The 12,772-nt window shown below is 38.4% G+C and overlaps 1 protein-coding gene across 4 annotated transcripts in view; it reads left to right on the top strand.

The window, feature by feature from the left end:
- Window positions 1-12,772, top strand: part of LOC126299607 (protein purity of essence) — a 417,439-nt gene that overhangs the window by 242,171 nt on the left and 162,496 nt on the right. For all 4 annotated transcript variants that reach the window (XM_049991638.1, XM_049991641.1, XM_049991639.1 and 1 more), the window contains exon 46: window positions 5,291-5,524. In XM_049991638.1, the coding sequence (XP_049847595.1) occupies window positions 5,291-5,524 (234 nt within the window). The remainder of the gene's footprint in view (window positions 1-5,290; window positions 5,525-12,772) is intronic.

Here is a 12,772-nt window from a genome sequence, read left to right as displayed (position 1 = left end):
TACGTTCCATGTTTGTGAATGTAAATAAACTGATTTCATCCACAAAGAAAGTGTTTCTAAAGGTTCCTGCTCGCATCAAGACCTACAAAGAAAAACTTTACCTCCCGAACCAGTGGTAATTCAAAATTGGGGTATGTGAGTCAAAGCTTCGTTGTTTTACAGTGAACATTTTGAAGCCATGAGAGGGGTAGTAAATGACTTTGAGAGTGCAGAGGCTTTGGCAGTTTACCAGTGCAACTGCAAGGAAGCTTTTAATGATAACGGTATTAAAAATATGTATTGCTGTGATTAGCACTCATTTTTCTCATATGCCTGTAAGTACCTAAAAGCTTGAAATTCAGGTTTGGTGTAGACTGAATCTATTCAGTTAATGAATAAAATTACTCTAGTAAACTCTTCATTGCCCGAGGTGTTCCCAAGAAAACTTAAAGAAAAGTTTGAAAACATTTTAAACAGTAACCCAGGCTTTGAACCCTTGTGCCAAATTGATAGTTTTATTAACAGGACGGGTAAACTTTCACCAGAAACAATAAGTGCCAACATAGCACCCAAATTCAAATACTGCCCAGTTACTTCAGTTGATGTAGTACAGTTCTTCTCTGCTTATAAAAATGTTTTGATTGATCAAAGTCACAATCTTACTACCGAACATTTGTAACCGTACTTGGTAGTTTGTTTACGGTGGTAGAAAAATGCAAAATAAATTGTAGATGATGCTTTGGTCCAATAGTATTAATTAAAAGTTAATACTATTCAAAAAAATTAATGATCGTGTGTTGTTTTTGAAATAAAATATTATGGAGTTTTTGTGTGTGCCCCTCTGCATGCGATATATCCTCAATTTGGTCCTGTACATATCGATTCTTATGCTGCGACTATCTCGCATCGCATCTGCTTGTTACCAACAACAATAGCAAAGAAGGAACAATTCTTAAAACATGGCATGCGTCCCCATTTTGCAGATTTTTAGAAAATAATCCCAGAAAAGCCCCTTTCCTAAACTCTACCAGAAAGAATTCAGAAAATGATAGTAGTTCTAAATGTACAGATTTCTCGCATGGGCGTTGCTCTTCCTTGTAATTGATATGCACAGGTTCGAATTTGAGATATAATGCATGCAGTAACTACCATGTTTCTTTATTATTTGATCTTGCATATTTCAGCACTTTTCATGCATTTGTTAAGTATTTTTCATGCATATTTTGACACTTTTCGTGCATTTTTGGCCGGAAGGAGTGGCCAACCGGTTTTTGGTGCTACAGCCTGGAACCACACGACTGCTACAGTCGCAGGTTCAAACCCTGCCTCAGGCATGGATGTGTGTGATGTCCGTAGGTTAGTTAGGTTTCAGTAGTTCTAAGTTGTAGGGGACTGATGATCTCAGATGTTAAGTCCCATAGTGCTGAAAGCCATTTGAACCATGCATTTTTCATGCACATTTTAAGGTTTTTATGATGCATATAATCTGGTCTCTAGTCATTACTGTACCTAGGATTGATTGGTGCAAAAATATGATGGAAAAAGATATAATGTTTTAAACAAATAAGGTGCTAAAAAGTTTGCCCATTTCCAAGTGGCAAAATTTATTATGAAATGCATTTACTTGTCGTTAAATCCTAAAAATTGTTATAGATGAAGGCTAGTAGCCCAGTGCCTCTTCTAGTGATGGTGGGAGAAGGTGGCTAAGAAAGTCCTATAATTTGTATGTCCTTTCATGTTCTGGCAGAAGCTCTTTTAAAGATTTTCTTAACGCAAGATACAAATTCATTCATATATTAGTGTTTTTCTTTTAATGGCCAGCAAACTCGAGTGTTTGCAGTTACAGATCGTAGGCTTGAGATTTGAAAATGCAGGTATCAAAGCTTGATCTTAAAGCACTATCCAGCACAGAATACTATTTTGCTCCACCAGGCCACAGCACAAAATGTGCATTATTGAAACATTGCATCCTCAAAGTGTTTGCATTCACAAGAAACTGGGTAAATGAAGGCATGAAATTAACTTATTCTCTATTTAGGGCTCCTGCTAAAATATTCAATACATATCTGTTTTTCCTGTTGGCAGTTTCATCTAGATGGATTAACTGGATTATTAGCTGTTGTTGTTATGATTTGCGATACATTTTTGTTCATATGGACAGTGAAGATACTGTCCTAAAGTACACTCATCAGGAACAAACTTGCCAGTATACTGATCCAGGTATTTCATAATGGGATTTTTGAGCTTGAATAGGCAGATACCACATGCTGCAAATGATGCTGCTTGTGTTGTATATTTAGAAAAGTCATTTATACCTTTTCAACCTGAAGATACCTTGTCTCACTAATAAACTGCTATTTCAGTGTGTTATTACCATATTGTTGTTCCATATTCTTCTCATGATTTGTGCCTTTTACATGCTGCTGAACATAATTTTGTTTTTGATTTTTATTTGTTATGATTTAGACATTACAAATATTGCATCTCACAACCCATCCATCACCCTGAATGCAGTCACTGCTAAATTATTTAACAGTGCAATACAGCTATCCACCACTCATCTTGGATTTCAGCATATTTGATGCAGACAAAAAAAAATATATATATATATATATATCAAATGAGCAGAATAGCACCACTGGCTGCTTAAGCTCTACTAGTTACTGTGTATGAGATACTGAACCCCAAACTGCGTCTGGTTGTGGAGTGGTCATGAAAGAAGCTCAATACAAACGACTAGTGTGGTGTCCATCTTTAGAACCAATGTACTCATAAGTAGTCAGCCTTTCCAGAAATTTATCAGATTTCAGGTTGTTTTTAAATTTTGGTTTGCTATGCATAACAATGTGAAGATAGTAACTTGCAGCAGCAAATTACATTTCTTTCTTCACGGTCTCGCATATCAAAACATGTATGCAGGAAATTGTATGATACCTTTCAGTGGAAGTAATTCAGTAGCTTTCTGGAAATGAACATTAGAAGAGGAGGGGATGATAATGAGACAGCAGACTTACTTTTGGACTTACAAGTGCCAAACAGGTGTCCAGTGAGGCTGAAAAATCACTGGTAAGAATGTTGGTTGGTTGGTTGTTTGGGAGAAGAGACCAAACAGCGAGGTTATTGGTCTCCTAGGATTAGGGAAGGATAGGGAAGGACGTCGGCCATGCCCTTTCAAAGGAACCACCCCGGCATTTTCCTGGAGCGATTTAGGGAAATTACGGAAAACCTAAATCGGGATGGCCGGACGCGGGATTGAACCATCATCCTTCCGAATGCGAGTCCAGTGTGCGCTAAGAATGTATGAGCATTTCAGATGATGAAGCCTGACCTCAAAGGCATGGGAAGGATGATCCAGTTGGAAGAGTGGTACTTAACTGGAAAGCAACAGGGCTTAAGAAAGCACTTCACAGTAATCTACCAAAAGAGGTGTAAATAAAGCATAAAAGCCAGTCAGTGCAATATTGATATTTGCAGTTCATTAGCAATGATTAAAACATTTATTTTCAATCAGATAACACACATGTTTAGAATAACTCTTTCACATAACAGCCTGTCTGAAGTCTAGTGGAGCATTTCTGTCTCTCTTACTTTCTTTCAAAAACAAAAATGCTAGACAGCTTTGTAGTAGATGGGGAAACACTTTTAGGACAAAACCAAAACATTCTGAGAAGCATTTATTTTTTGCATGCCAAGTCCTAGAATTTTTTCCTAATAAACCATTTGACTGCTAGAGATGTACACTCTGCATTTTATACTGTGCACAGCTTTGTTGTTGCTGTTACTGCTCACTTAATGCTGCTACCCTTGTTGAGAGATGGCATTCCGGCTGTTTGGACAAAAAAATTCGATTTTGGCACATTTTACAGTCTGACACCTTTGCTCAGTGAAGGACTGAATTTGTTTTAATTATTCAGCATCGTTACTGTGCTGCGTCCAATTAATTAAAGCATAGCACAAAATTTTAAAGAGTTTGCAAAGGAAGAATGCACTGTGTAGACTTTTTGTGAGAGCACAGTGTTATCTCGTTTTGTTCTCAAGATATTGGTTTATATATTCTGTCCCTGTGCATTGTGAATCAAGGTTAAGCAGTCATATTTCTTAAATGTGTGAAATGTTTTATGCAAATGATAGCCTGTAAAGAATCTTGTATGTTGTATGATAAATACTCGAAACATGAAACATTTTTATTCACCAAGATATGTATCTCGTCCACTGTAGTGAGAGCATGAGTGTAACGGGACGTGTATACACATCAGTAGCTCTTAAGGAAAACCCGGAGGCTGCATTTAAGCACATCCCTGGCATGTAGGGAGCAGTGGACCATGGCGAGTTAACTTGTCTGCAGCAGTCAAAGGTTTAAATTGACACTTGTCTCTGGCAGGATGTTGAATGTGTTCAAACATAAATTTGCTCCATGGTTTGGAATCCATGTTAAATTGGAATGAATTAGCAAGTGCTCAGGACAGAGTCCATCAAGGCAATGCCACTTCCAGTAATATGCCTAGTAAAGTGTTGTGACATTCAGAATAAACATCCAGTTGATGCCAGCTGTACTTTTCCTTTACATAATTGGCAATATCATGAATGAGTTGTATGATCAAGGGCAGTCTGTTTCCATTTCAGCGAAATGGTACACAGGTCCTTCAGCAAGTTGTTATCAAGTGTTTGTCACATAATGCAACTGATAAAGTTATCTGTGTTGAAGAACATGACTATTGATGTCATTTAAAACATAACTTTAATGTACTGAAGGAGGAATAAGAAATGTTATGAATTTGTTTTCTATTCTGATGTGGTTGCGGGTAGAAGGTGAATGTGTTCTGTATATACTCTTGTAGTGAGAAACATTTAACATTTTTACACTGACCATTAGCCCCATTATGATTCATTGAATTATTACAGTGACATAATTTTGACAAAATAAGGCTCAAAGTATGTATAGTACTCAAGAATGAGTTGCAGATGTGCCTTGTATATTACTTTTTCTGTATTCGAGTTATTCATCCTTACTGTTCTCCTAGCTGTCATTGATACAATATACAGTTGATTGCACAGGTACATCATATGTCCCAAGTCTCCGAACTTGTACCTATTGAAGGAAGCCAAGAGATAAAGAAAATGTGCAAATAGGTTGTATGCTAGGTTTAGTGTTTGAATGTTTCATTTTCTTCTGAGCAGCTTCAATTACTGTTTACAACTTGTCAGTATGAATAGCGTCCCCTACCTTATTTTGTGAATTGATACCTTTATTTACATTGAGCAAATTAGTAGTTGAAATTACATTTTTGTTTGTTTTTCATATTTCTTCCAGGATTAACACAGATAGAAGCAACTGTACAGGCTGTTGTGGAAATTATTCATGCATTCACAATTTCTGATCCTGAAAATACACTCCCAACTGCTGCAGCACTCTACTTACAACTTTTGTTGTGTGAGGATGTGCTAGTGAGCTTCAGTGCAAAACAGGCATTACTTAGAGTCTTAAGACCAAGAGTTCAGAGACAGCGAGGTGCTGTAGCAACACCACCAGTTTGTAGCACACCAGGTATGTTTAACTTATATTTGTTCTCTTTTGGGATTGACTGTTCAGAAAAATTCTAGTACACTTCCTGGGGCAAAAAAAAAAAAAAAAAGAGAGAGAGAGAGAGAGAGAGAGAGAGAGAGAGAGAGAGAGAGTGGAGCACTCAGAAGATACGGTCTGATGTCAATATAACAGGTACATAAATGATTTAGAGTTACAATTGTCTCTGACAGGTAGGTTAGGCATTGGAGTGCATTAGTGTCATTTTGTGTTTGGGGTTGTTGCCAGTCCTGGTAGGGTATATGAGGTTTGTGAACATGTTAGATGTTGAATGACCACTTCAGAGGACAGTGATGCCACATACTAACATGAGACAGTTTTATCAGCACCTGATAGAGTTTAAATGGACCTCTCTGTAGGTCTCCATTTGGCTGGTTGGTCAAATTATGGCCATTGGTCCACAGTGTATGCTTCCTGGTCATCGTACTACTCTAAAAGAGCTGTGTGTGGTGTTGTGTTGACTGCAGCATTTGCATGGGATGGTGATAACCTAGACATGCTGCTGCTACTTTCTGACTAACAGTGCAGGATGACAGAGTGTTGCAAGGAATCCATTACTTGTTCTTATCTGCCAAAATTTGTGGGGCATTTGAATGTGACAACCACGCCTCAGTGCCAGAAGGGAGGGTCTCCATATAGTGCACTAAGCACATTGTAGCCCCTTCACTTCTGCACCTGCAATCTAAGAACAAGTAATGGATTCCTTGCAACATTCTGTGTCATCCTGCACTGTTAGTCAGAAAGTAAGAGCAGCATGTCTAGGTTATCACTGTCCCATGCGTATGCTGCAGTCGACACAACACCACACGCAGCTGTTTTGGAGTAGTGCCATGACCAGGAAACATACACTGTGGACCAATGGTGTCAAATTGTGTTGAAAAATGAATTGCAGTTTTTCAAGAAGACAATATTTGTCCACACAGCATGTGTCTATAAATGTCTACATGTTGTTGAGATACTCCTGTAGTCAGCAAGATCCCCATACCTGTTGCTGTTCTTTGGCACGTGAGTGTAGAAGTGTGCACAGAATCAGTTAAATGAAAAATCCGTGCAATACACATTTATTTATATATAAAAATGAAATTACGAATTTTCCTTTGTGTGAAACCATGTTCACGAGGTCGTATGTCGATTTAAAGTTCTAAATTTGCATATTTCACTGTTCATGTTGTTTCTGCGTAGTCTTTCTTTCATTGACTGTACCAATACCCATTTGTATTGTGATATATTGTGAAATTTTGAACATTTGTGAGTGCTGCAATAAAGTCTGGCTGTTATTGTTAATTCAGGATGTATACAACCAGGAAATCCAGGAAAAACCTGGGGATGTTTCAATGTTTTAGTTTCCAGTTAAATTTTTGTAATTTTAACTGGCGAGAACTGATACTTCAACAAAGAATATTATTGTATCCTGCTGTTGCAGAGTAATACTGCAGCAGTGAAATATAAATGAGAGAAAAAGAAGTAAATTTAAGTTGCAATGAAATGTGCCATTTACAACAACAAAACACAGTGCACGTATAAGTGTCTGCCAACATAGCCGGCCGTGGTGGTCTCGCGGTTCTAGGCGCGCAGTCTGGAACCATGCAACTGCTACGGTCGCAGGTTCGAATCCTGCCTCGGACATGGATGTGTGTGATGTTAGGTTAGTTACGTTTAAGTAATTCTAAGTTCTAGGGGACTGATGACCACAGCAGTTGAGTTCCATAGTACTCAGAGCCATTTGAACCTTTTTTTTGTCTGCCAACAGCAAAATTTGTCAAAGGCATTACAATGAATACTACGCAGTACCCATAACAAACTCCTTTCAGTGAGCAAGATGTCACAACTATTTACATTAGGTTTGTTTGAACAGTTGCTAGCAGGCTCATGCACATGCACAGTTGAGTCGTGTATGAGCAGTACGTTTTCCTACTTCTGGCTATTTGAAGCATGGCTGTTACCTTTATCAGCAGGAGCAGCAAGCTGCCAGATACCACCCGGAAAAATTTTCCTGACATGCCCAAGCTACCAGATTCGTGCATGCGCAGAGCAGTCTGAGTTGGTGTTGGGGGCGGGGGGTGGTAGTATCCACGTGATCCATATTTACGTCAAGTGATTTTGCTGTTTCCTCTTTGTTTACAGTTCTCTCATCAAATGAAAACAAAATGGATTTCTGTGGTTGGGTGTTATCAGTTGAATTAAAATAGATTCACATAATTATGGAAGGCTACAATATGTTATTAGTTTCAGTTTTCTGATTTGCTTTTACTTCCATGTTTTTGGCAGTTGAGCATTAATCGCCTTGCAGAACAATGAAGTTTTTTTTTGTTGGTTTGGTAAAGAAATTCTGCTTTTATTAATATTTTCTGCTGAGACAGTCAATTTATTTGAAACGAAATGTTTCATTCCACACTATGGGCTAGCATCAACTGTTCACTGAATTTCAAGTGCATATTTTCATCTTCTGGTGAGACTGATGACCTTAGTAGTTTAGCCCCTTTAAACAACAAACAAATCAACCAACCATCTTCCGGCAGGTATGGCATTATGCCATAATAAAGAACAGGTACTACAACAAAATTTACACCCTGAAAGCCACATGGAAAAGCTTAATATGAGGTTGGGGCCTACTGCATTGTGAATGTGGACATACGAATGTGCACTTCAACCAAAATTATACATTTTAGTATGGTTTACAAAATTCCGATGCTCTTGGAGTATCATCTGATGTCCTGTTTCTTTTATGACCTAATGTAAGGTCCCTTAATGATTTTATAACAGGTCGTTGGAGAATATTAAGATTGGTGGTTTGAAGATCATTCCTTCAAAAGTAAATTTCCTTTTATGCAAGGTGAATTATGTTACACGTGAGAATATGTGATGAACATTCACAGATTGTTTGACCCTCATTTAAAGTTGACACTTTGAGGACCAGCCACTTAAAGAATTTCAAGCCCAGAGGACCAGGCGTTTATGTCATTATTTAAAATGTTACTGGCACATTTGTGTGATTTATCCTAAAATGTAACACACTTAAAGAAAGACCAATATTATGCATGAAAACTTAGCTTTTCTGGTAGCTTACTAATCTTAGAGACGAATATTACATGTGAAAGCATACCTTTTCTTGTAACCACACTTGTTTATTAATTTAAACCAAAACTTTTCCTATTTCTGTGTCCACACTATGTAACAATGATGTTGCTGTTGGCTGATTACCTCACGTGCCCTATGCTCTGAACATCTGCTGTCATCATCTGGTGAGAACACACAACATGAGCTATGATTGGCTTTCAGAAGCACTTTGCAATCTCGATTTCAATGCTTCAGAAACTAATGTGCTGTGTTTGGTGGAATTTGGATTTATATTTTTGTGATATGAAAATATACAGTGTACTTGTTTTTGCCAGGTTTCATTTTCCAAAGTGCTGGGAAGTTCCAGCCTGGTGTATAAAACCTTAACCATTCAAAGGATTGGTTCCAAGTGAAGGTATACTGTCACTTAACACAGAAAGGTGTATTTTTAACCAGGAAATTGGGGAAAATTTCATTTTCCACCCCTTGACCACGTATACACATTATGATTGTATCAGTGTAAATAAACATGCATTTTTGAGACTTTTCGGAAGCTACCATTATCCCTTCCATAATCTATGAGCAATTGGTAGCTAATCAGCTTCTGTGATTTAATTACTGTAACAGATTTTCTAGCTGTGTTTTGTGTTGCACCAAGTTCCCTTAAAGAGGAGTAGCCCTATATATTACCTGTATTTATCATAAATTAACATTGTTTTCGAGTTAACTAACAACTACAATTAACCTCAAAACGTTTTAGGTGACAAGTAGTTTTTACCACAGGTTTTTGTGTTGCCTTAAAAGAAATCTCATTTTGTATATTTACTTCAATTAACCAACAAGTTTGAGGTGCTGTCATTTACTGAAACTGAAGCTGAGCTAGCGGGACTCACTTCACCTGTTTTGGGGAAACCTGTTTTGTCTGGTTTCAGAAGGCAAACGCAAAAGGGTAGGGCTCTATTAATCGTTGGCAGTTCAGATGTATGGCAAATGATGGTACCCCTTAGGTAAATGGCAGCAAGGGACAGGAATGGACACCATTTGCACTCAGTATGTGTGCTTGGGGTCATCATTCAGCATGCTGAAGAGGCTATTCCAGCAGCCATCGAGGCAACAGGGTGCTACCAACTCCAGACTGTGGTGCACATTGGAACAACTTATGCCCGTCATTTGGCTCGGAGGTCTATCTTGGGTCATTCCAGTGAATGGCAGAGAAGGTAGAAAAGACCAGGCTTGCACAAGAAGTTTCAAGGAAGCTCACAAATTGCACCATTGTACTCAGAACTGATTGTGGCCCTTTGGTTCTGAGTCAAGTGGAAGGACTCGGCAAGATACTTCGAAAGTTCTGTAACAAGCTAGGTGGCGACTTCCCCGACTTGTGCCATAGGGTTGAGAACTGTAGAGTCCCCTAAATGGGTCAGGTGTGCACTACTCATCAGAGCCTGCTACTGAGATAGCTGACTGTGTGTGGGGTCCACACAAGGTTTTTTTAGATTAGGCAACTACCCATCCAATTCAGACAATGTTAGATGTAAGAAACCAAGAAGTATTAGTGTAAGATGGAAAGAACTGCCTCCCACAAGTGAGAGTAGTAAAATCTGAATGTTAAACTGTATAAGCATTTGCAATAAAGTGCCTGAGTTTAAATCACACATGAAAAGCAGTGAAGCTCACATAACACTAGGTACAGAAAGCTGATTGAAACCTGAAATTGATAGCAGTGGTATTTGTGGGAAAATTTAGGTGTGTATTGTAAGGACGGGCAAATGGGAGATGGAGGTGGTTATTTGTTGCAGTGGACAAGAAACTCAAATCCACCGAGTCAGAAATTCAAGCTGCATGTGAGGTTGTTGCACAAGACCCAGTATCTCGGGTGGGCATAAAATGATGATTGGATCCTTCTATCACCTACCAGACTCATCTCCTGATGTAACCAAAAACTTTAGAGAGAACCTCAGGTCACTTTGTAAGTAAGTTCCCCAGTCATACTGTAATCATCAATTGGAGAGTTTAATCATCCAACAATTAACTGGAGAAAGTTAGTTTTTTAGTGGTGGGCATGATAAGACATGCTGTTAAACTTTACTGAATGCCTTCCCCGAAAACTAACTGGAACAGCTGGTTGGGAACCCCTCTCATGATGGAAATATATTGAAGATAATGGCAACAAGTAGACCTGACCTCTTTAAGGATGTCCACATTGAGACTGGTATCAGTGACTATAACAAAGTTGTGGCAACAATGATTACCATAGTACAAAGGACAACTAAAACAAGCTTAAAGATGTACATATTCAATAAACTAGATAAAAAATCAGTAGTGGCATATTTCAGTGAGGAACTTGAAACTTTAAGCATAGGGCAGGAGCATGCAGAGGATCTATGGCTCAAGTTTGAAAGAATAGTTGACTGTGCCCTGAATAGATATCTACCCAGTAGAACAGTTCATAATGGGAGGGAACCCCTGTGGTATATAGTTACTGTAGAGAAACTTCTAATGAAAGAGAGATTACTGCATAATAGGTGTAAAACAAAGTGTAGGGCTATAGGTACAGATGCTGACTGAAATGTGTTTGGCTGTCAAGAGAGCAATGCATGGTGCCTTCAATAACTACCATAGCAGAATATTGTCAAGTGATCTTTCACAGAACCCTGAGAAATTCTGGTTGTATGTAGAGGCTCTTAGTGGTCCAAAGTTAGTGTCCAGTTCCTAGTGATTAAAACAGGAACTGAAGTTCAGGGCAGCAAAGCAAAAGCTAAAAATATATACTCCAGTTCCAAATGATCCTTTACAAAGAAAAATCCAGGAGAATTGCCCCAGTTTAATTCTCATTGCATTGAAAAGGGGAATGAAAAAAGTATTAGTGTCAGTGGTGTTGGAAAAACAGCTGAAATCTTTAAAATTGAACCAAGCACCAGGGCCTTAAAGAATCCCATTGGACTCTATACTGAATTTGCGGCTGAGTTAGCCCCTTTTCTAACTATAATCTATCATAGATCCCTCAGACAAAAAAAAGTGTCCACTTCTTGGAAAAAGGCACAGGTCACACCTGTCAACAAGAAGGGTAGTAAAAGTGATCCATAAAATTATCGTCCAATATCCTTGACATCGATTTCTTGCAGAATCTTGGAACATATTCTGAGCTCAAACGTAATGAGGTATTTTGAACAGAATAACGTCCACAATGCCAACCAGCATGTATTTCGAAAACATCAGATGTAAAAGTAATTTCAGGTGTGTCGCAGGGAAGTGTGTTGAGATCTTTGCTGTTCATGTTGTATGTTAATGACCGTTCAGGCAATATTAATACAGGGTGTTTCAGTTAAATTTTTGTAATTTTGACTGGTAAGAAATAATACTCTAACAAAGCATATTACTGCATCCCACTACTGCAAAATAATACTGCAGCAATAAAACATGAACAAGAGAAAAAAACTAAAATAAAACCTAAGTTGTGAAGGAAATGCGCCATGTAAACAACAAAACACAGTGCTCATACAAGCATCTGCCAGTAGCAAGATGTGTCAAAGGCTTTAGGAAGACTATGCAGTGCTTTATAATAACAAATTGTGTCTGATGAGCATGACGTCACAACTGTTTACATTAGATTCGTGTGAGCAGTTGCAAGTGCGCCCATGTGCATGCGCAGTTGAGTCGGGCATGTACCTTCTCCCGCTTCTGGCCACAAAAGTGTGGCTGTTAGCTGTATAAGCAAGCAGCAAGATGCTACCCGGAAAAATTTTACTGGCGTGCGCAAGCTGCCATATTCACTGGGAGCAAACCGGGGTATCTGCCTTGGGTGGCAATTTCAGCCAATCATTAAACACCGTGCTGAACAATGAAGTTATTTTTGTCAGTTTGCTAAAGAAATATGGCTTTTCCGCTGAGGCAGTCAATTTATTTGAAATGAAGTGTTTAATTCCACACTATTGGTTAGTTTCAACTGTTCGCTGCATTTCAAAAGAACATGTTTTCATTTTCTAGCGCCTATGGCATTATGCCATAATAAAGAACCAAAAATGAGATAATACAGTACTGGTACACCAAGACAATTTATAACCAAATCTGGACATACGAGTGTGCACTTTAAGCCCATTTATGCATTGTAGTATGGTTCACGAAATTCCTCTGATGTCTTGTTTCTTTTATGACATA

This window comes from Schistocerca gregaria, chromosome X (assembly GCF_023897955.1).
Source record: "Schistocerca gregaria isolate iqSchGreg1 chromosome X, iqSchGreg1.2, whole genome shotgun sequence".
NCBI lineage: Eukaryota > Metazoa > Arthropoda > Insecta > Orthoptera > Acrididae > Schistocerca > Schistocerca gregaria.
Note: the sequence above shows the minus strand (reverse complement) of the source record. Positions and strands in the feature narration are given on the sequence as shown.